This window comes from Eucyclogobius newberryi, unplaced genomic scaffold (assembly GCF_026437365.1).
Source record: "Eucyclogobius newberryi isolate DKJ021-1_F unplaced genomic scaffold, fEucNew1.0.hap1 SCAF_150, whole genome shotgun sequence".
NCBI lineage: Eukaryota > Metazoa > Chordata > Actinopteri > Gobiiformes > Gobiidae > Eucyclogobius > Eucyclogobius newberryi.
In genome coordinates, this window is record NW_027315780.1 from 145,001 (window position 1) to 170,894 (window position 25,894).

A 25,894-nucleotide genomic window follows, 5' to 3' on the forward strand; every position below is an offset into this window, starting at 1 on the left:
CTTCAGCACCCAGGACCACGCCCCTTCAGCACCAAGAACCACGCCCCTTCAGCACCCAGGACCACGCCCCTGGACCACGCCCCTTCAGCACCCAGGACCACGCCCCTTCAGCATCCAGGACCACGCCCCCTCACCATCTAGGACCACGCCCCTTCAGCACCAAGGACCACGCCCCTTCAGCATCCAGAACCACGCCCCTTCAGCACCCAGGACCACGCCCCTTCAGCACCCAGGACCACGCCCCTGGACCACGCCCCTTCAGCACCCAGGACCACGCCCCTTCAGCATCCAGGACCACGCCCCTTCAGCACCCAGGACATGCCCCTTCAGCATCCAGGACTACGCCCCTTCAGCACCCAGGACCACGCCCCTTTAGCACCCAGGACCACGCCCCTTCAGCACCCAGGACCACGCCCCTTCAGCATCCAGGACCACGCCCCTTCAGCACCCAGGACCACGCCCCTTCAGCACCCAGGACATGCCCCTTCAGCATCCAGGACCACGCCCCTTCAGCACCCAGGACCACGCCCCTTTAGCACCCAGGACCACGCCCCTTCAGCATTCAGGACCACGCCCCCTCACCATCCAGGACCACGCCCCTTCAGCACGCAGGACCACGCCCCTTCAGCATAAAGGACCACGCCCCTTCAGCATGCAGGACCACGCCCCTTCAGCACCCAGGACCACGCCCCTGGACCACGCCCCTTCAGCACCCAGGACCACGCCCCTTCAGCATCCAGGACCACGCCCCTTCAGCATCCAGGACCACGCCCCTTCAGCCCCCAGGACCACGCCCCTTCAGCACGCAGGACCACGCCCCTTCAGCACGCAGGACCACGCCCCTTTCGCACGCAGGACCACGCCCCTTCAGCACCCAAGACCACGCCCCTTCAGCACCCAGGACCACGCCCCTTCAGCATGCAGGACCACGCCCCTTCAGCATCCAGGACCACGCCCCTTCAGCACCCAGGACCACGCCCCTTTAGCACCCAGGACCACACCCCTTCAGCATCCAGGACCACGCCCCTTCAGCATGCAGGACCACGCCTCTTCAGCATCCAGGACCACGCCCCTTCAGCATCCAGGACCACGCCCCTTCAGCACCCAGGACCACGCCCCTTCAGCACCCAGGACCACGCCCCTTCAGCACACAGGACCACGCCCCTTCAGCATGCAGGACCACGCCCCTTCAGCATCCAGGACCACGCCCCTTCAGCACCCAGGACCACGCCCCTTCAGCATCCAGGACCACGCCCCTTCAGCATCCAGGACCACGCCCCTTCAGCATACAGGACCACGCCCCTTCAGCATCCAGGACCACGCCCCTTCAGCATCCAGGACCACGCCCCTTCAGCATCCAGGACCACGCCCCTTCAGCATCCAGGACCACGCCCCTTCAGCATCCAGGACCACCCTCTTTTAATTGTTCTAATTGATGTCCTAGAATGAGGGTCTCGAGGCCCCTACAGCCACAGGGGTGTGGTCCTTGCTAGTGGATTCTATTTTAGTACAGTACTGTAGTATTGTAGTACTGTTGTAGTACTGTAGTACATGGTAGATGTTTGGATGTTTTGAATATTTTCAAATGTTCATGTTTTACTGGAATATTTCAGGTGGAGGAACAGCCCATAAAGGAGATAAATCTGTACATGTATCTGTACTTTGTGGTCTTCATCATCTTTGGCTCCTTCTTCACTTTGAACCTCTTCATCGGAGTCATCATCGACAACTTCAACCAACAGAAACGAAAGATGAGTATTTACAGAGAAAGATGAGATAATGTCATGTGTGTGTGATAATGTCATGTGTGTGTGATAATGTCATGTGTGTGTGATAATGTCATTTGTGTGTGATAATGTCATGTGTGTGTGTAATAATGTCATGTGTGTGTGATAATGTCATGTGTGTGTGATAATGTCATGTGTGTGTGATAATGTCATATGTGTGTGATAATGTCATGTGTGTGTAATAATGTCATGTGTGTGTGATAATGTAATTTGTGTGTGATAATGTCATGTGTGTGTGTGATAATGTCATGTGTGTGTGATAATGTCATGTGTGTGTGTGATGATGTCATTTGTGTGTGATAATGTCATGTGTGTGTGTAATAATGTCATGTGTGTGTGATAATGTCATGTGTGTGTGTGATAATGTCATGTGTGTGTGATAATGTCATGTGTGTGTGTGATGATGTCATGTGTGTGTGATAATGTCATGTGTGTGTGATAATGTCATGTGTGTGTGATAATGTCATTTGTGTGTGATAATGTCATGTGTGTGTGTAATAATGTCATGTGTGTGTGATAATGTCATGTGTGTGTGTGATAATGTCATGTGTGTGTGATAATGTCATGTGTGTGTGATAATGTCATGTGTGTGTGATAATGTCATGTGTGTGTGATAATGTCATGTGTGTGTGATAATGTCATGTGTGTGTGTAATAATGTCATGTGTGTGTGATAATGTCATGTGTGTGTGTGATAATGTCATGTGTGTGTGATAATGTCATGTGTGTGTGATAATGTCATTTGTGTGTGATAATGTCATGTGTGTGTGTAATAATGTCATGTGTGTGTGATAATGTCATGTGTGTGTGTGATAATGTCATGTGTGTGTGATAATGTCATGTGTGTGTGATAATGTCATGTGTGTGTGTGTGATAATGTCATGTGTGTATGTGATAATGTCATGTGTGTGTGATAATGTCATGTGTGTGTAATAATGTCATTTGTGTGTGATAATGTCATATGTGTGTGATAATGTCATGTGTGTGTGATAATGTCATGTGTGTGTGATAATGTCATGTGTGTGTGTGATAATGTCATGTGTGTGTAATAATGTCATGTGTGTGTGATAATGTCATGTGTGTGTGATAATGTCATGTGTGTGTGATAATGTCATGTGTGTGTGATAATGTCATGTGTGTGTGTGTGTGTGATAATGTCATGTGTGTATGTGATAATGTCATGTGTGTGTGATAATGTCATGTGTGTGTGATAATGTCATGTGTGTGTGTGTGATAATGTCATGTGTGTGTGTGATAATGTCATATGTGTGTGATAATGTCGTGTGTGTGTGTGATAATGTCATGTGTGTGTGATAATGTCATGTGTGTGTGATGATGTCATGTGTGTGTGATAATGTCATGTGTGTGTGATGATGTCATGTGTGTGTGATGATGTCATGTGTGTGTGTGATAATGTCATGTAAGTGTGTGATAATGTCATGTGTGTGTGATAATGTCATGTGTGTGTGATGATGTCATGTGTGTGTGATAATGTCATGTGTGTGTGATAATGTCATGTGTGTGTGATAATGTCATTTGTGTGTGATAATGTCATGTGTGTGTGTAATAATGTCATGTGTGTGTGATAATGTCATGTGTGTGTGTGATAATGTCATGTGTGTGTGATAATGTCATGTGTGTGTGATAATGTCATGTGTGTGTGTAATAATGTCATGTGTGTGTGATAATGTCATGTGTGTGTGTGATAATGTCATGTGTGTGTGATAATGTCATGTGTGTGTGATAATGTCATTTGTGTGTGATAATGTCATGTGTGTGTGTAATAATGTCATGTGTGTGTGATAATGTCATGTGTGTGTGTGATAATGTCATGTGTGTGTGATAATGTCATGTGTGTGTGATAATGTCATGTGTGTGTGTGTGTGTGTGATAATGTCATGTGTGTATGTGATAATGTCATGTGTGTGTGATAATGTCATGTGTGTGTGATAATGTCATTTGTGTGTGATAATGTCATATGTGTGTGTTAATGTCATGTGTGTGTGATAATGTCATGTGTGTGTGTGATAATGTCATGTGTGTGTGATAATGTCATGTGTGTGTGATAATGTCATGTGTGTGTGTGTGTGTGTGTGATAATGTCATGTGTGTATGTGATAATGTCATGTGTGTGTGATAATGTCATGTGTGTGTGATAATGTCATGTGTGTGTGTGTGATAATGTCATGTGTGTGTGTGATAATGTCATATGTGTGTGATAATGTCGTGTGTGTGTGTGATAATGTCATGTGTGTGTGATAATGTCATGTGTGTGTGATGATGTCATGTGTGTGTGATAATGTCATGTGTGTGTGATGATGTCATGTGTGTGTGATGATGTCATGTGTGTGTGTGATAATGTCATGTAAGTGTGTGATAATGTCATGTGTGTGTGATAATGTCATGTGTATGTGATGATGTCATGTGTGTGTGATAATGTCATGTGTGTGTGATAATGTCATGTGTGTGTGATAATGTCATTTGTGTGTGATAATGTCATGTGTGTGTGTAATAATGTCATGTGTGTGTGATAATGTCATGTGTGTGTGTGATAATGTCATGTGTGTGTGATAATGTCATGTGTGTGTGATAATGTCATGTGTGTGTGATAATGTCATGTGTGTGTGATAATGTCATGTGTGTGTGATAATGTCATGTGTGTGTGATAATGTCATGTGTGTGTGTAATAATGTCATGTGTGTGTGATAATGTCATGTGTGTGTGTGTGTGATAATGTCATTTGTGTGTGATAATGTCATGTGTGTGTGTAATAATGTCATGTGTGTGTGATAATGTCATGTGTGTGTGTGATAATGTCATGTGTGTGTGATAATGTCATGTGTGTGTGATAATGTCATGTGTGTGTGTGTGTGTGTGTGTGTGTGTGATAATGTCATGTGTGTATGTGATAATGTCATGTGTGTGTGATAATGTCATGTGTGTGTGATAATGTCATGTGTGTGTGATAATGTCATGTGTGTGTGATGATGTCATGTGTGTGTGTGATAATGTCATGTGTGTGTGATAATGTCATGTGTGTGTGATAATGTCATGTGTGTGTGATAATGTCATGTGTGTGTGATAATGTCATGTGTGTGTGATAATGTCATTTGTGTGTGATAATGTCATATGTGTGTGATAATGTCATGTGTGTGTGATAATGTCATGTGTGTGTGATAATGTCATGTGTGTGTAATAATGTCATGTGTGTGTGATAATGTCATGTGTGTGTGTGATAATGTCATGTGTGTGTGATAATGTCATGTGTGTGTGATAATGTCATGTGTGTGTGTGTGTGTGTGTGATAATGTCATGTGTGTATGTGATAATGTCATGTGTATGTGATGATGTCATGTGTGTGTGATAATGTCATGTGTGTGTGATAATGTCATGTGTGTGTGATAATGTCATGTGTGTGTGTGTGATAATGTCATGTGTGTGTGTGATAATGTCATATGTGTGTGATAATGTCGTGTGTGTGTGTGATAATGTCATGTGTGTGTGATAATGTCATGTGTGTGTGATGATGTCATGTGTGTGTGATAATGTCATGTGTGTGTGTGATAATGTCATTTAAGTGTGTGATAATGTCATGTGTGTGTGATAATGGCATGTGTGTGTGTGTGTGTGATAATGTCATGTAAGTGTGTGATAATGTCACGTAAGTTTGTGATAATGTCATGTGTGTGTGATGATGTCATGTGTGTGTGATAATGTCATGTGTGTGTGATGATGTCATGTGTGTGTGATGATGTCATGTGTGTGTGTGATAATGTCATGTGTGTGTGTGTGTGTGTGTGATAATGTCATGTAAGTGTGTGATAATGTCATGTGTGTGTGATAATGTCATGTGTGTGTGATAATGTCATGTAAGTGTGTGATAATGTCATGTGTGTGTGATAATGTCATGTGTGTGTGTGTGTGTGTGTGATAATGTCATGTAAGTGTGTGATAATGTCACGTAAGTGTGTGATAATGTCATGTGTGTGTGATAATGTCATGTGTGTGTGATAATGTCATGTGTGTGTGATAATGTCATGTGTGTGTGTGTGTGTGTGTGATAATGTCATGTGTGTATGTGATAATGTCATGTGTGTGTGATAATGTCATGTGTGTGTGATAATGTCATGTGTGTGTGATAATGTCATGTGTGTGTGATAATGTCATGTGTGTGTGTGTGTGTGTGTGATAATGTCATGTGTGTATGTGATAATGTCATGTGTGTGTGATAATGTCATGTGTGTGTGATAATGTCATTTGTGTGTGATAATGTCATATGTGTGTGTTAATGTCATGTGTGTGTGATAATGTCATGTGTGTGTGTGATAATGTCATGTGTGTGTGATAATGTCATGTGTGTGTGATAATGTCATGTGTGTGTGTGTGTGTGTGTGATAATGTCATGTGTGTATGTGATAATGTCATGTGTGTGTGATAATGTCATGTGTGTGTGATAATGTCATGTGTGTGTGTGTGATAATGTCATGTGTGTGTGTGATAATGTCATATGTGTGTGATAATGTCGTGTGTGTGTGTGTGATAATGTCATGTGTGTGTGATAATGTCATGTGTGTGTGATGATGTCATGTGTGTGTGATAATGTCATGTGTGTGTGATGATGTCATGTGTGTGTGATGATGTCATGTGTGTGTGTGATAATGTCATGTAAGTGTGTGATAATGTCATGTGTGTGTGATAATGTCATGTGTATGTGATGATGTCATGTGTGTGTGATAATGTCATGTGTGTGTGATAATGTCATGTGTGTGTGATAATGTCATTTGTGTGTGATAATGTCATGTGTGTGTGTAATAATGTCATGTGTGTGTGATAATGTCATGTGTGTGTGTGATAATGTCATGTGTGTGTGATAATGTCATGTGTGTGTGATAATGTCATGTGTGTGTGATAATGTCATGTGTGTGTGATAATGTCATGTGTGTGTGATAATGTCATGTGTGTGTGATAATGTCATGTGTGTGTGTAATAATGTCATGTGTGTGTGATAATGTCATGTGTGTGTGATAATGTCATTTGTGTGTGATAATGTCATGTGTGTGTGTAATAATGTCATGTGTGTGTGATAATGTCATGTGTGTGTGTGATAATGTCATGTGTGTGTGATAATGTCATGTGTGTGTGATAATGTCATGTGTGTGTGTGTGTGTGTGTGTGTGTGTGATAATGTCATGTGTGTATGTGATAATGTCATGTGTGTGTGATAATGTCATGTGTGTGTGATAATGTCATGTGTGTGTGATAATGTCATGTGTGTGTGATGATGTCATGTGTGTGTGTGATAATGTCATGTGTGTGTGATAATGTCATGTGTGTGTGATAATGTCATGTGTGTGTGATAATGTCATGTGTGTGTGATAATGTCATGTGTGTGTGATAATGTCATTTGTGTGTGATAATGTCATATGTGTGTGATAATGTCATGTGTGTGTGATAATGTCATGTGTGTGTGATAATGTCATGTGTGTGTAATAATGTCATGTGTGTGTGATAATGTCATGTGTGTGTGTGATAATGTCATGTGTGTGTGATAATGTCATGTGTGTGTGATAATGTCATGTGTGTGTGTGTGTGTGTGTGATAATGTCATGTGTGTATGTGATAATGTCATGTGTATGTGATGATGTCATGTGTGTGTGATAATGTCATGTGTGTGTGATAATGTCATGTGTGTGTGATAATGTCATGTGTGTGTGTGTGATAATGTCATGTGTGTGTGTGATAATGTCATATGTGTGTGATAATGTCGTGTGTGTGTGTGATAATGTCATGTGTGTGTGATAATGTCATGTGTGTGTGATGATGTCATGTGTGTGTGATAATGTCATGTGTGTGTGTGATAATGTCATTTAAGTGTGTGATAATGTCATGTGTGTGTGATAATGGCATGTGTGTGTGTGTGTGTGATAATGTCATGTAAGTGTGTGATAATGTCACGTAAGTTTGTGATAATGTCATGTGTGTGTGATGATGTCATGTGTGTGTGATAATGTCATGTGTGTGTGATGATGTCATGTGTGTGTGATGATGTCATGTGTGTGTGTGATAATGTCATGTGTGTGTGTGTGTGTGTGTGATAATGTCATGTAAGTGTGTGATAATGTCATGTGTGTGTGATAATGTCATGTGTGTGTGATAATGTCATGTAAGTGTGTGATAATGTCATGTGTGTGTGATAATGTCATGTGTGTGTGTGTGTGTGTGTGATAATGTCATGTAAGTGTGTGATAATGTCACGTAAGTGTGTGATAATGTCATGTGTGTGTGATAATGTCATGTGTGTGTGATAATGTCATGTGTGTGTGATAATGTCATGTGTGTGTGTGTGTGTGTGTGATAATGTCATGTGTGTATGTGATAATGTCATGTGTGTGTGATAATGTCATGTGTGTGTGATAATGTCATGTGTGTGTGATAATGTCATGTGTGTGTGATGATGTCATGTGTGTGTGTGATAATGTCATGTGTGTGTGATAATGTCATGTGTGTGTGATAATGTCATGTGTGTGTGATAATGTCATGTGTGTGTGATAATGTCATGTGTGTGTGATAATGTCATGTGTGTGTGTGTGTGTGTGTGATAATGTCATGTGTGTATGTGATAATGTCATGTGTGTGTGATAATGTCATGTGTGTGTGATAATGTCATGTGTGTGTGATAATGTCATGTGTGTGTGATGATGTCATGTGTGTGTGTGATAATGTCATGTGTGTGTGATAATGTCATGTGTGTGTGATAATGTCATGTGTGTGTGATAATGTCATGTGTGTGTGATAATGTCATTTGTGTGTGATAATGTCATATGTGTGTGATAATGTCATGTGTGTGTGATAATGTCATGTGTGTGTGATAATGTCATGTGTGTGTGATAGTGTCATGTGTGTGTGTGATAATGTCATGTGTGTGTGATAATGTCATGTGTGTGTGATAATGTCATGTGTGTGTGTGTGTGTGTGTGTGTGATAATGTCATGTGTGTATGTGATAATGTCATGTGTGTGTGATGATGTCATGTGTGTGTGATAATGTCATGTGTGTGTGATAATGTCATGTGTGTGTGATAATGTCATGTGTGTGTGTGTGTGTGTGTGTGTGTGATAATGTCATGTGTGTATGTGATAATGTCATGTGTGTGTGATGATGTCATGTGTGTGTGATAATGTCATGTGTGTGTGATAATGTCATGTGTGTGTGATAATGTCATGTGTGTGTGATAATGTCATGTGTGTGTGATAATGTCATGTGTGTGTGTGTGTGTGTGTGTGTGATAATGTCATGTGTGTATGTGATAATGTCATGTGTGTGTGATGATGTCATGTGTGTGTGATAATGTCATGTGTGTGTGATAATGTCATGTGTGTGTGATAATGTCATGTGTGTGTGTGATAATGTCATATGTGTGTGATAATGTCGTGTGTGTGTGTGATAATGTCATGTGTGTGTGATGATGTCATGTGTGTGTGATAATGTCATGTGTGTGTGATGATGTCATGTGTGTGTGATAATGTCATTTGTGTGTGATGATGTCATGTGTGTGTGATGATGTCATGTGTGTGTGTGATAATGTCATGTAAGTGTGTGATAATGTCATGTGTGTGTGATAATGTCATGTGTGTGTGTGTGTGTGATAATGTCATGTAAGTGTGTGATAATGTCACGTAAGTGTGTGATAATGTCATGTGTGTGTGATGATGTCATGTGTGTGTGATAATGTCATGTGTGTGTGATGATGTCATGTGTGTGTGATGATGTCATGTGTGTGTGATGATGTCATGTGTGTGTGTGATAATGTCATGTAAGTGTGTGATAATGTCATGTGTGTGTGATGATGTCATGTGTGTGTGATGATGTCATGTGTGTGTGATGATGTCATGTGTGTGTGTGATAATGTCATGTAAGTGTGTGATAATGTCATGTGTGTGTGATAATGTCATGTGTGTGTGTGTGTGTGTGTGATAATGTCATGTAAGTGTGTGATAATGTCACGTAAGTGTGTGATAATGTCATGTGTGTGTGATAATGTCATGTGTGTGTGATAATGTCATGTGTGTGTGTGATAATGTCATGTAAGTGTGTGATAATGTCACGTAAGTGTGTGATAATGTCATGTGTGTGTGATAATGTCATGTGTGTGTGTGTGTGTGATAATGTCATGTAAGTGTGTGATAATGTCACGTAAGTGTGTGATAATGTCATGTGTGTGTGATAATGTCATGTGTGTGTGATAATGTCATGTGTGTGTGTGTGATAATGTCATGTAAGTGTGTGATAATGTCATGTGTGTGTGATAATGTCATGTGTATGTGATGATGTCATGTGTGTGTGATAATGTCATGTGTGTGTGATAATGTCATGTGTGTGTGATAATGTCATTTGTGTGTGATAATGTCATGTGTGTGTGTAATAATGTCATGTGTGTGTGATAATGTCATGTGTGTGTGTGATAATGTCATGTGTGTGTGATAATGTCATGTGTGTGTGATAATGTCATGTGTGTGTGATAATGTCATGTGTGTGTGATAATGTCATGTGTGTGTGATAATGTCATGTGTGTGTGATAATGTCATGTGTGTGTGTAATAATATCATGTGTGTGTGATAATGTCATGTGTGTGTGTGTGTGATAATGTCATTTGTGTGTGATAATGTCATGTGTGTGTGTAATAATGTCATGTGTGTGTGATAATGTCATGTGTGTGTGTGATAATGTCATGTGTGTGTGATAATGTCATGTGTGTGTGATAATGTCATGTGTGTGTGTGTGTGTGTGTGTGTGTGATAATGTCATGTGTGTATGTGATAATGTCATGTGTGTGTGATAATGTCATGTGTGTGTGATAATGTCATGTGTGTGTGATAATGTCATGTGTGTGTGATGATGTCATGTGTGTGTGTGATAATGTCATGTGTGTGTGATAATGTCATGTGTGTGTGATAATGTCATGTGTGTGTGATAATGTCATGTGTGTGTGATAATGTCATGTGTGTGTGATAATGTCATTTGTGTGTGATAATGTCATATGTGTGTGATAATGTCATGTGTGTGTGATAATGTCATGTGTGTGTGATAATGTCATGTGTGTGTAATAATGTCATGTGTGTGTGATAATGTCATGTGTGTGTGTGATAATGTCATGTGTGTGTGATAATGTCATGTGTGTGTGATAATGTCATGTGTGTGTGTGTGTGTGTGTGATAATGTCATGTGTGTATGTGATAATGTCATGTGTATGTGATGATGTCATGTGTGTGTGATAATGTCATGTGTGTGTGATAATGTCATGTGTGTGTGATAATGTCATGTGTGTGTGTGTGATAATGTCATGTGTGTGTGTGATAATGTCATATGTGTGTGATAATGTCGTGTGTGTGTGTGATAATGTCATGTGTGTGTGATAATGTCATGTGTGTGTGATGATGTCATGTGTGTGTGATAATGTCATGTGTGTGTGTGATAATGTCATTTAAGTGTGTGATAATGTCATGTGTGTGTGATAATGGCATGTGTGTGTGTGTGTGTGATAATGTCATGTAAGTGTGTGATAATGTCACGTAAGTTTGTGATAATGTCATGTGTGTGTGATGATGTCATGTGTGTGTGATAATGTCATGTGTGTGTGATGATGTCATGTGTGTGTGATGATGTCATGTGTGTGTGTGATAATGTCATGTGTGTGTGTGTGTGTGTGTGATAATGTCATGTAAGTGTGTGATAATGTCATGTGTGTGTGATAATGTCATGTGTGTGTGATAATGTCATGTAAGTGTGTGATAATGTCATGTGTGTGTGATAATGTCATGTGTGTGTGTGTGTGTGTGTGATAATGTCATGTAAGTGTGTGATAATGTCACGTAAGTGTGTGATAATGTCATGTGTGTGTGATAATGTCATGTGTGTGTGATAATGTCATGTGTGTGTGATAATGTCATGTGTGTGTGTGTGTGTGTGTGATAATGTCATGTGTGTATGTGATAATGTCATGTGTGTGTGATAATGTCATGTGTGTGTGATAATGTCATGTGTGTGTGATAATGTCATGTGTGTGTGATAATGTCATGTGTGTGTGTGTGTGTGTGTGATAATGTCATGTGTGTATGTGATAATGTCATGTGTGTGTGATAATGTCATTTGTGTGTGATAATGTCATATGTGTGTGTTAATGTCATGTGTGTGTGATAATGTCATGTGTGTGTGTGATAATGTCATGTGTGTGTGATAATGTCATGTGTGTGTGATAATGTCATGTGTGTGTGTGTGTGTGTGTGATAATGTCATGTGTGTATGTGATAATGTCATGTGTGTGTGATAATGTCATGTGTGTGTGATAATGTCATGTGTGTGTGTGTGATAATGTCATGTGTGTGTGTGATAATGTCATATGTGTGTGATAATGTCGTGTGTGTGTGTGATAATGTCATGTGTGTGTGATAATGTCATGTGTGTGTGATGATGTCATGTGTGTGTGATAATGTCATGTGTGTGTGATGATGTCATGTGTGTGTGATGATGTCATGTGTGTGTGTGATAATGTCATGTAAGTGTGTGATAATGTCATGTGTGTGTGATAATGTCATGTGTATGTGATGATGTCATGTGTGTGTGATAATGTCATGTGTGTGTGATAATGTCATGTGTGTGTGATAATGTCATTTGTGTGTGATAATGTCATGTGTGTGTGTAATAATGTCATGTGTGTGTGATAATGTCATGTGTGTGTGTGATAATGTCATGTGTGTGTGATAATGTCATGTGTGTGTGATAATGTCATGTGTGTGTGATAATGTCATGTGTGTGTGATAATGTCATGTGTGTGTGATAATGTCATGTGTGTGTGATAATGTCATGTGTGTGTGTAATAATGTCATGTGTGTGTGATAATGTCATGTGTGTGTGATAATGTCATTTGTGTGTGATAATGTCATGTGTGTGTGTAATAATGTCATGTGTGTGTGATAATGTCATGTGTGTGTGTGATAATGTCATGTGTGTGTGATAATGTCATGTGTGTGTGATAATGTCATGTGTGTGTGTGTGTGTGTGTGTGTGTGTGATAATGTCATGTGTGTATGTGATAATGTCATGTGTGTGTGATAATGTCATGTGTGTGTGATAATGTCATGTGTGTGTGATAATGTCATGTGTGTGTGATGATGTCATGTGTGTGTGTGATAATGTCATGTGTGTGTGATAATGTCATGTGTGTGTGATAATGTCATGTGTGTGTGATAATGTCATGTGTGTGTGATAATGTCATGTGTGTGTGATAATGTCATTTGTGTGTGATAATGTCATATGTGTGTGATAATGTCATGTGTGTGTGATAATGTCATGTGTGTGTGATAATGTCATGTGTGTGTAATAATGTCATGTGTGTGTGATAATGTCATGTGTGTGTGTGATAATGTCATGTGTGTGTGATAATGTCATGTGTGTGTGATAATGTCATGTGTGTGTGTGTGTGTGTGTGATAATGTCATGTGTGTATGTGATAATGTCATGTGTATGTGATGATGTCATGTGTGTGTGATAATGTCATGTGTGTGTGATAATGTCATGTGTGTGTGATAATGTCATGTGTGTGTGTGTGATAATGTCATGTGTGTGTGTGATAATGTCATATGTGTGTGATAATGTCGTGTGTGTGTGTGATAATGTCATGTGTGTGTGATAATGTCATGTGTGTGTGATGATGTCATGTGTGTGTGATAATGTCATGTGTGTGTGTGATAATGTCATTTAAGTGTGTGATAATGTCATGTGTGTGTGATAATGGCATGTGTGTGTGTGTGTGTGATAATGTCATGTAAGTGTGTGATAATGTCACGTAAGTTTGTGATAATGTCATGTGTGTGTGATGATGTCATGTGTGTGTGATAATGTCATGTGTGTGTGATGATGTCATGTGTGTGTGATGATGTCATGTGTGTGTGTGATAATGTCATGTGTGTGTGTGTGTGTGTGTGATAATGTCATGTAAGTGTGTGATAATGTCATGTGTGTGTGATAATGTCATGTGTGTGTGATAATGTCATGTAAGTGTGTGATAATGTCATGTGTGTGTGATAATGTCATGTGTGTGTGTGTGTGTGTGTGATAATGTCATGTAAGTGTGTGATAATGTCACGTAAGTGTGTGATAATGTCATGTGTGTGTGATAATGTCATGTGTGTGTGATAATGTCATGTGTGTGTGATAATGTCATGTGTGTGTGTGTGTGTGTGTGATAATGTCATGTGTGTATGTGATAATGTCATGTGTGTGTGATAATGTCATGTGTGTGTGATAATGTCATGTGTGTGTGATAATGTCATGTGTGTGTGATGATGTCATGTGTGTGTGTGATAATGTCATGTGTGTGTGATAATGTCATGTGTGTGTGATAATGTCATGTGTGTGTGATAATGTCATGTGTGTGTGATAATGTCATGTGTGTGTGATAATGTCATGTGTGTGTGTGTGTGTGTGTGATAATGTCATGTGTGTATGTGATAATGTCATGTGTGTGTGATAATGTCATGTGTGTGTGATAATGTCATGTGTGTGTGATAATGTCATGTGTGTGTGATGATGTCATGTGTGTGTGTGATAATGTCATGTGTGTGTGATAATGTCATGTGTGTGTGATAATGTCATGTGTGTGTGATAATGTCATGTGTGTGTGATAATGTCATGTGTGTGTGATAATGTCATTTGTGTGTGATAATGTCATATGTGTGTGATAATGTCATGTGTGTGTGATAATGTCATGTGTGTGTGATAATGTCATGTGTGTGTGATAGTGTCATGTGTGTGTGTGATAATGTCATGTGTGTGTGATAATGTCATGTGTGTGTGATAATGTCATGTGTGTGTGTGTGTGTGTGTGTGTGATAATGTCATGTGTGTATGTGATAATGTCATGTGTGTGTGATGATGTCATGTGTGTGTGATAATGTCATGTGTGTGTGATAATGTCATGTGTGTGTGATAATGTCATGTGTGTGTGTGTGTGTGTGTGTGTGATAATGTCATGTGTGTATGTGATAATGTCATGTGTGTGTGATGATGTCATGTGTGTGTGATAATGTCATGTGTGTGTGATAATGTCATGTGTGTGTGATAATGTCATGTGTGTGTGATAATGTCATGTGTGTGTGATAATGTCATGTGTGTGTGTGTGTGTGTGTGTGTGATAATGTCATGTGTGTATGTGATAATGTCATGTGTGTGTGATGATGTCATGTGTGTGTGATAATGTCATGTGTGTGTGATAATGTCATGTGTGTGTGATAATGTCATGTGTGTGTGTGATAATGTCATATGTGTGTGATAATGTCGTGTGTGTGTGTGATAATGTCATGTGTGTGTGATGATGTCATGTGTGTGTGATAATGTCATGTGTGTGTGATGATGTCATGTGTGTGTGATAATGTCATTTGTGTGTGATGATGTCATGTGTGTGTGATGATGTCATGTGTGTGTGTGATAATGTCATGTAAGTGTGTGATAATGTCATGTGTGTGTGATAATGTCATGTGTGTGTGTGTGTGTGATAATGTCATGTAAGTGTGTGATAATGTCACGTAAGTGTGTGATAATGTCATGTGTGTGTGATGATGTCATGTGTGTGTGATAATGTCATGTGTGTGTGATGATGTCATGTGTGTGTGATGATGTCATGTGTGTGTGATGATGTCATGTGTGTGTGTGATAATGTCATGTAAGTGTGTGATAATGTCATGTGTGTGTGATGATGTCATGTGTGTGTGATGATGTCATGTGTGTGTGATGATGTCATGTGTGTGTGTGATAATGTCATGTAAGTGTGTGATAATGTCATGTGTGTGTGATAATGTCATGTGTGTGTGTGTGTGTGTGTGATAATGTCATGTAAGTGTGTGATAATGTCACGTAAGTGTGTGATAATGTCATGTGTGTGTGATAATGTCATGTGTGTGTGATAATGTCATGTGTGTGTGATAATGTCATGTGTGTGTGTGTGTGTGATAATGTCATGTAAGTGTGTGATAATGTCATGTGTGTGTGTGATAATGTCATGTGTGTGTGTGATAATGTCATGTAAGTGTGTGATAATGTCACGTAAGTGTGTGATAATGTCATGTGTGTGTGATAATGTCATGTGTGTGTGTGTGTGTGATAATGTCATGTAAGTGTGTGATAATGTCACGTAAGTGTGTGATAATGTCATGTGTGTGTGATAATGTCATGTGTGTGTGATAATGTCATGTGTGTGTGTGTGATAATGTCATGTGTGTGTGTGATAATGTCATGTAAGTGTGTGATAATGTCATGTGTGTGTGATAATGTCATGTGTGTGTGATGATGTCATGTGTGTGTGATAATGTCATGTGTGTGTGTGATAATGTCATGTGTGTGTGTGATAATGTCATGTGTGTGTGTGTGTGATAATGTCATGTGTGTGTGTGATAATGTCATGTGTGTGTGATAATGTCATGTGTGTGTGTGTGATAATGTCATGTGTGTGTGTGATAATGTCATGTAAGTGTGTGATAATGTCATGTGTGTGTGATAATGTCATGTGTGTGTGATGATGTCATGTGTGTGTGATAATGTCATGTGTGTGTGTGATAATGTCATGTGTGTGTGATAATGTCATGTGTGTGTGTGTGTGATGATGTCATGTGTGTGTGTGATAATGTCATTTGTGTGTGTGATTATGTCATGTGTGTGTGATAATGTCATGTGTGTGTGTGTGATAATGTCATGTAAGTGTGTGATAATGTCATGTGTGTGTGATAATGTCATGTGTGTGTGATAATGTCATGTGTGTGTGATAATGTCATGTGTGTGTGATAATGTCATGTGTGTGTGATGATGTCATGTGTGTGTGTGTGATAATGTCATGTGTGTGTGATAATGTCATGTTTGTGTGATAATGTCATGTGTGTGTGATGATGTCATGTGTGTGTGTGTGATAATGTCATGTTTGTGTGATAATGTCATGTGTGTGTGATAATGTCATGTGTGTGTGATGATGTCATGTGTATGTGTGATGATGTCATGTGTGTGTGTGATAATGTCATGTGTGTGTGATAATGTCATGTGTGTGTGATAATGTCATGTGTGTGTGATAATGTCATGTGTGTGTGATAATGTCATGTGTGTGTGATAATGTCATGTGTGTGTGATGATGTCATGTGTGTGTGTGTGATAATGTCATGTGTGTGTGATAATGTCATGTTTGTGTGATAATGTCATGTGTGTGTGATGATGTCATGTGTGTGTGTGTGATAATGTCATGTTTGTGTGATAATGTCATGTGTGTGTGATAATGTCATGTGTGTGTGATGATGTCATGTGTGTGTGTGATGATGTCATGTGTGTGTGTGATAATGTCATGTGTGTGTGATAATGTCATGTGTGTGTGATAATGTCATGTGTGTGTGTGTGATAATGTCATGTGTGTGTGTGTGATAATGTCATGTGTGTGTGTGATAATGTCATGTGTGTGTGATAATGTCATGTGTGTGTGTGATAATGTCATGTGTGTGTGTGATAATATCATGTGTGTGTGATAATGTCATGTGTGTGTGATAATGTCATGTGTGTGTGTGTGATAATGTCATGTGTGTGTGTAATAATGTCATGTGTGTGTGTGATAATGTCATGTGTGTGTGTAATAATGTCATGTGTGTGTGATAATGTCATGTGTGTGTGATAATGTCATGTGTGTGTGATAATGTCATGTGTGTGTGTGATAATGTCATGTGTGTGTGTGATAATGTCATGTGTGTGTGATAATATCATGTGTGTGTGATAATTTCATGTGTGTGTAATAATGCCATGTGTGTGTGTGATAATGTCATGTGTGTGTGATGATGTCATGTGTGTGTGATAATGTCATGTGTGTGTAATAATGTCATGTGTGTGTGTGATAATGTCATGTGTGTGTAATAATGTCATGTGTGTGTGTGATAATGTCATGTGTGTGTGTGATAATATCATGTGTGTGTGATAATGTCATGTGTGTGTGTGATAATGTCATGTGTGTGTGTGTGATAATGTCATGTGTGTGTGATAATGTCATGTGTGTGTAATAATGTCATGTGTGTGTGTAATAATGTCATGTGTGTGTGTGATAATGTCATGTGTGTGTAATAATGTCATGTGTGTGTGTGATAATGTCATGTGTGTGTGTGATAATGTCATGTGTGTGTGATAATGTCATGTGTGTGTAATAATGTCATGTGTGTGTGGATTGCACTTAGGAGGACAGGATATCTTCATGACAGAGGAGCAAAAGAAATATTACAACGCAATGAAGAAACTGGGTTCCAAAAAACCTCAGAAACCCATCCCAAGGCCAGTGGTAAGTCCTGGATCAGAACTAGAACTGGTCCTGTTTTAGACCCTCTTCAGACCCTCTTCAGTCCCTCTTAGATCCTCTTAGACCCTCTTCAGACCCTCTTAGATCCTCTTAGACCCTCTTCGACCCTCTTTAGACCCTCTCAGACCCTCTTAGACCCTCATTAGACCCTCATTAGACCCTCTCAGACCCTCTCAGACCCTCATTAGACCCCCTCAGACCATCTCAGACCCTCATTAGACCCTCTCAGACCCTCTTAAGACCCTCTTCGACAGTCTTAGACCCTCTTTAGACCCTCTCAGACCCTCTTTAGACCCTCTTAGACCCTCTTCGACCCTCTTAACCCCTCTTTAGACCCTCTCAGACACTCATTAAACCCTCTTCAGACCCTCTTCAGACCCTCTTAGACCCTCTTTAGACCCTCTTAGACCCTCTTAGACCCTCATTAGACCCTCTCAGACCCTCTTTAGACCCTCTCAGACCCTCTTAGACCCTCATTAGACCCTCTCAGACCCTCATTAGACCCTCTCAGACCCTGTCAGACCCTCATTAGACCCTCGCAGACCCTCATTAGACCCTCTCAGACCCTCATTTGACCCTCTCAGACCCTCATTAGACCATCTCAGACCCTCATTAGACCCTCTCAGACCCTTATTAGACCCTCTCAGACCCTCATTAGACCCTCTCAGACCCTCTCAGACCCTCTCAGACTATCTCAGACCCTCATTAGACCCTCTCAGACCCTCTCAGACCCTGATTAGACCCTCTCAGACCCTCATTAGACCATCTCAGACCCTCATTAGACCCTCTCAGACCCTTATTAGACCCTCTCAGACCCTCTTTAGACCCTCTCAGACCCTCTTTAGACCCTCTCAGACCCTCATTAGACCCTCTCAGACCCTCTTTAGACCCTCTTAGACCTTCATTAGACCCTCATTAGACCCTCTCAGACCGTCATTATACCCCCTCAGACCCTCTCAGACCCTCACTAGACCCTCTCAGACCCTCATTAGACCCTCTCAGACCCTCTCAGACCCTAATTAGACCCTCTCAGACCCTCTCAGACCCTCTCAGACCCTCTCAGACTCTCTCAGACCCTCATTAGACCCTCTTTAGACCCTCTTAGACCTTCATTAGACCCTCATTAGACCCTCTCAGACCCTCATTAGACCCCCTCAGACCCTCTCAGACCCTCACTAGACCCTCTCAGACCCTCATTAGACCCTGTCAGACCCTCATCAGACCCTCATTAGACCCTCTCAGACCCTCATTAGACCCTCATTAGACCCTCTCAGACCCTCATTAAACCCTCTCAGACCCTCTCAGACCCTCAATAGACCCTGTCAGACCCTCATCAGACCCTCATTAGACCCTCTCAGACCCTCTTTAGACCCTCTCAGACCCTCTTTAGACCCTTTTAAGACCCTCTTTAGACCCTCTCAGACACTCTTTAGACCCTCTCAGACCCACTCAGACCCTCATTAGACCCTCTCAGACCCTCTCAGACCCTCTCAAACTCTCTCAGACCCTCGTTAGACCCTCTCAGACCCTCTCAGACCCTCTCAGACCCTCTCAAACTCTCTCAGACCCTCATTAGACCCTCTCAGGCCCTCTCAGACCCTCTCAGACCCTCATCAGACCCTCTCAGACCCTCATTAGACCCTCTCAGACCCTCTCAGACCCTGTCAGACCCTCATTAGACCCTGTCAAACCCTCATTAGACCCTCTCAGACCCTCTCAGACCCTCTTTAGACCCTCTCAGACCCTCTTAGACCCTCATTAGACCCTCTCAGACCCTCATTAGACCCTTTCAGACCCTCATTAGACCCTCTCAGACCCTCTCAGACCCTCATTAGACCCTGTCAGACCCTCATTAGACCCTGTCAGACCCTCATTAGACCCTCTCAGACCCTCTCAGACCCTCTTTAGACCCTCTCAGACCCTTTTAGACCCTCATTAGTCCCTCTCAGACCCTCATTAGACCCTTTCAGACCCTCATTAGACCCTCTCAGACCCTCTCAGACCCTCATTAGACCCTGTCAGACCCTCATTAGACCCTCTCAGACCCTCTCAGACCCTCATTAGACCCTTTCAGACCCTCATTAGACCCTGTCAGACCCTCATTAGACCCTCTCAGACCCTCTCAGACCCTCATTAGACCCTTTCAGACCCACATTAGACCCTCTCAGACCTCATTAGACCCTCTCAGACCCTCATTAGACCCTGTCAGACCCTCATTAGACCCTCTCAGACCCTCTCAGACCCTCTCAGACCCTCATTAGACCCTGTCAGACCCTCATTTGACCCTCTCAGACCCTCTCAGACCCTCATTAGACCCTGTCAGACCCTCATTAGACCCTCTCAGACCCTCTCAGACCCTCATTAGACCCTCTCAGACCCTCTCAGACCCTCATTAGACCCTGTCAGACCCTCATTAGACTCTGTCAGACCCTCATTAGACCCTCTCAGACCCTCATTAAACCCTCTCAGACCCTCTCAGACCCTCAATAGACCCTGTCATACCCTCATCAGACCCTCATTAGACCCTCTCAGACCCTCTTTAGACCCTCTCAGACCCTCTTTAGACCCTTTTAAGACCCACTTTAGACCCTCTCAGACACTCTTTAGACCCTCTCAGACCCACTCAGACCCTCATTAGACCCTCTCAGACCCTCTCAGACCCTCTCAAACTCTCTCAGACCCTCGTTAGACCCTCTCAGACCCTCTCAGACCCTCTCAGACCCTATCAAACTCTCTCAGACCCTCATTAGACCCTCTCAGGCCCTCTCAGACCCTCTCAGACCCTCATCAGACCCTCTCAGACCCTCATTAGACCCTCTCAGACCCTCTCAGACCCTGTCAGACCCTCATTAGACCCTGTCAAACCCTCATTAGACCCTCTCAGACCCTCTCAGACCCTCTCAGACCCTCTTTAGACCCTCTCAGACCCTCTTAGACCCTCATTAGACCCTCTCAGACCCTCATTAGACCCTTTCAGACCCTCATTAGACCCTCTCAGACCCTCTCAGACCCTCATTAGACCCTGTCAGACCCTCATTAGACCCTGTCAGACCCTCATTAGACCCTCTCAGACCCTCTCAGACCCTCTTTAGACCCTCTCAGACCCTTTTAGACCCTCATTAGTCCCTCTCAGACCCTCATTAGACCCTTTCAGACCCTCATTAGACCCTCTCAGACCCTCTCAGACCCTCATTAGACCCTGTCAGACCCTCATTAGACCCTGTCAGACCCTCTCAGACCCTCATTAGACCCTTTCAGACCCTCATTAGACCCTGTCAGACCCTCATTAGACCCTCTCAGACCCTCTCAGACCCTCGTTAGACCCTTTCAGACCCACATTAGACCCTCTCAGACCTCATTAGACCCTCTCAGACCCTCATTAGACCCTGTCAGACCCTCATTAGACCCTCTCAGACCCTCTCAGACCCTCTCAGACCCTCATTAGACCCTGTCAGACCCTCATTTGACCCTCTCAGACCCTCTCAGACCCTCATTAGACCCTGTCAGACCCTCATTAGACCCTCTCAGACCCTCTCAGACCCTCATTAGACCCTCTCAGACCCTCTCAGACCCTCATTAGACCCTGTCAGACCCTCATTAGACCCTGTCAGACCCTCATTAGACCCTCTCAGACCCTCTCAGACCCTCTTTAGACCCTCTCAGACCCTCGTTAGACCCTCTCAGACCCTCTCAGACCCTCATTAAACCCTTTCAGACCCTCATTAGACCCTCTCAGACCCTCATAAGACCCTCATTAGACCCTCTCAGACCCTGTCAGACCCTCATTAGACCCTTTTTAGACCCTCATTAGACCCTCTCAGACCCTCATTATACCCTCTCAGACCCTCTCAGACCCTCATTAGACCCTCTCGGACCCTCTCAGACCCTCATTAGACCCTTTCAGACCCTCATTAGACCCTCTCAGACCCTCATTAGACCCTGTCAGACCCTCATCAGACCCTGTCAGACCCTCATTAGACCCTCTCAGACCCTCATTAGACCCTCTCAGACCCTCATTAGACCCTGTCAGACCCTCATTAGACCCTGTCAGATCTTCATTAGACCCTCTCAGACCCTCATTAGACCCTCTCAGACCCTCATTAGACCCTCTCAGACCCTCATTAGACCCTCTCAGACCCTGTCAGACCCTCATTAGACCCTGTCAGACCCTCAATAGACCCTCTCAGACCCTCATTAGACCCTGTCAGACCCTCATTAGACCCTGTCAGACCCTCATTAGACCCTCTCAGACCCTCATTAGACCCTCTCAGACCCTCTCAGACCCTCATTAGACCCTCTCGGACCCTCTCAGACCGTCATTAGACCCTTTCAGACCCTCATTAGACCCTCTCAGACCCTCATTAGACCCTGTCAGACCCTCATCAGACCCTGTCAGACCCTCATTAGACCCTCTCAGACCCTCATTAGACCCTCTCAGACCCTCATTAGACCCTGTCAGACCCTCATTAGACCCTGTCAGATCTTCATTAGACCCTCTCAGACCCTCATTAGACCCTCTCAGACCCTCATTAGACCCTCTCAGACCCTCATTAGACCCTCTCAGACCCTCATTAGACCCTCTCAGACCCTGTCAGACCCTCATTAGACCCTGTCAGACCCTCAATAGACCCTCTCAGACCCTCATTAGACCCTGTCAGACCCTCATTAGACCCTCTCAGACCCTCATTAGACCCTGTCAGATCTTCATTAGACCCTCTCAGACCCTCTCAGACCCTCATTAGACCCTCTCAGACCCTCATTAGACCCTATCAGACCCTGTCAGACCCTCATTAGACCCTGTCAGACCCTCATTAGAACCTCTCAGACCCTCATTAGACCCTGTCAGACCCTCATTAGACCCTCTCAGACCCTCATTAGACCCTGTCAGACCCTCATTAGACCCTGTCAGACCCTCATTAGACCCTCTCAGACCCTCTCAGACCCTCTCAGACCCTTTCAGACCCTCTTTAGACCCTCTCAGACCCTCTTAGACCCTCATTAGACCCTCTCAGACCCTTTCAGTCCCTCATCAGACCCTCTCAGACCCTCTCAGACCCTCTCAGACCCTCATTAGACCCCCTCAGACCCTCTCAGACCCTGTAAGACCCTCATTAGACCCTCCCAGACCCTCATTAGACCCTCTCAGACCCATTCAGACCCTCATTAGACCCTCTCAGACCCTCTCAGACCCTCTCAGACCCTCTCAAACTCTCTCAGACCCTCATTAGACCCTCTCAGACCCTCTCAGACCCTCATTAGACCCTCTCAGACCCTCTCAGACCCTCTCAGACCCTCTCAGACCCTTATTAGACCCTCTCAGTCCCTCATTAGACCCTCTCAGTCCCTCATTAGACCCTCTCAGACCCTCTCAGACCCTCTTTAGACCCTTTTAAGACCCTCTTTAGACCCTCTCAGACACTCTTTAGACCCTCTCAGACCCACTCAGACCCTCATTAGACCCTCTCAGACCCTCTCAGACCCTCTCAAACTCTCTCAGACCCTCATTAGACCCTCTCAGACCCTCTCAGACCCTCTCAGACCCTCTCAGACTCTCTCAGACCCTCATTAGACCCTCTCAGGCCCTCTCAGACCCTCATCAGATCCTCTCAGACCCTCATTAGACCCTCTCAGACCCTCTCAGACCCTCTCAGACCCTCATTAGACCCTCTCAGACCCTCATTAGACCCTCTCAGACCCTCTCAGACCCTCATTAGACCCTCTCAGACCCTAATTAGACCCTGTCAGACCCTCATTAGACCCTCTCAGACCCTCTCAGAACCTATTTAGACCCTCTCAGACCCTCTTAGACCCTCATTAGACCCTCTCAGACCCTCATTAAACCCTTTCAGACCCTCATTAGACCCTCTCAGACCCTCTCAGACCCTCATTAGACCCTCTCAGACCCTGTCAGACCCTCATTAGACCCTGTCAGACCCTCATTAGACCCTGTCAGACCCTCATTAGACCCTCTCAGACCCTCATTAGACCCTTTCAGACCCTCATTAGACCCTGTCAGACCCTCATTAGACCCTCTCAGACCCTCTCAGACCCTCATTAGACCCTTTCAGACCCTCATTATACCCTCTCAGACCTCATTAGACCCTCTCAGACCCTCATTAGACCCTGTCAGACCCTCATTAGACCCTCTCAGACCCTCTTTAGACCCTCTCAGACCCTCTTAGACCCTCATTAGACCCTCTCAGACCCTCTCAGACCCTCCTTAGACCCTTTCAGACCCTCATTAGACCCTCTCAGACCCTCTCAGACCCTCATTAGACCCTGTCAGACCCTCATTTGACCCTCTCAGACCCTCATTAGACCCTGTCAGACCCTCATTAGACCCTGTCAGACCCTCATTAGACCCTCTCAGACCCTCAGTAGACCCTCTCAGACCCTCTCAGACCCTCATTAGACCCTGTCAGACCCTCATTAGACCCTCTCAGACCCTCATTAGACCCTGTCAGACCCTCATTAGACCCTCTCATAGCCTCATTAGACCCTGTCAGACCCTCATTAGACCCTGTCAGACCCTCATTAGACCCTCTCAGACCCTCAGTAGACCCTCTCAGACCCTCTCAGACCCTCATTAGACCCTGTCAGACCCTCATTAGACCCTGTCAGACCCTCATTAGACCCTCTCAGACCCTCTCAAACCCTCTTAAGACCCTCTCAGACCCTCTTAGATCCTCATTAGACCGTCTCGGACCCTCTCAGACCCCATTAGACCCTTTCAGACCCTCATTAGACCCTCTCAGACCCCATTAGACCCTTTCAGACCCTCATTAGACCCTCTCAGACCCTCTCAGACCCTCTCAGACCCTCATTAGACCCTGTCAGACCCTCATTAGACCCTCTCAGACCCTCATTAGACCCTCTCAGACCCTCATTAGACCCTGTCAGACCCTCATTAGACCCTGTCAGACCCTCATTAGACCCTCTCAGACCCTCTTAAGACCCTCTCAGACCCTCTTAGACCCTCATTAGACCCTCTCGGACCCTCTCAGACCCTCATTAGACCCTTTCAGACCCTCATTAGACCCTCATTAGACCCTTTCAGACCCTCATTAGACCCTCTCAGACCCTCATTAGACCCTGTCAGACCCTCATCAGACCCTTTCAGACCCTCATTAGACCCTCTCAGACCCTCATTAGACCCTGTCAGACCCTCATTAGACCCTGTCAGATCTTCATTAGACCCTCTCAGACCCTCATTAGACCCTCTCAGACCCTCTCAGACCCTCATTAGACCCTCTCAGACCCTGTCAGACCCTCATTAGACCCTGTCAGACCCTCATTAGACCCTCTCAGACCCTCATTAGACCCTCTCAGACCCTCATTAGACCCTGTCAGACCCTCATTAGACCCTCTCAGACCCTCATTAGACCCTGTCAGATCTTCATTAGACCCTCTCAGACCCTCATTAGACCCTCTCAGACCCTCATTAGACCCTCTCAGACCCTGTCAGACCCTCATTAGACCCTGTCAGACCCTCATTAGACCCTCTCAGACCCTCATTAGACCCTGTCAGACCCTCATTAGACCCTCTCAGACCCTCATTAGACCCTGTCAGACCCTCATTAGACCCTATCAGACCCTCATTAGACCCTCTCAGACCCTCTCAGACCCTGTCAGACCCTCATTAGACCCTGTCAGACCCTGTCAGACCCTCATTAGACCCTCTCAGACCCTCTCAGACCCTCATTAGACCCTGTCAGACCCTCATTAGACCCTGTCAGATCTTC

The 25,894-nt window shown here is 43.5% G+C and overlaps 1 protein-coding gene across 1 annotated transcript in view; it reads left to right on the forward strand.

Moving 5' to 3' along the window:
• Positions 1–25,894, forward strand: part of LOC140361339 (sodium channel protein type 2 subunit alpha-like) — a 198,192-nt gene that overhangs the window by 135,152 nt on the left and 37,146 nt on the right. The window contains exons 11-12 of the mRNA XM_072447049.1: positions 1,614–1,755; positions 18,034–18,134. Coding sequence (XP_072303150.1) covers positions 1,614–1,755; positions 18,034–18,134 — 243 coding nt within the window. The remainder of the gene's footprint in view (positions 1–1,613; positions 1,756–18,033; positions 18,135–25,894) is intronic.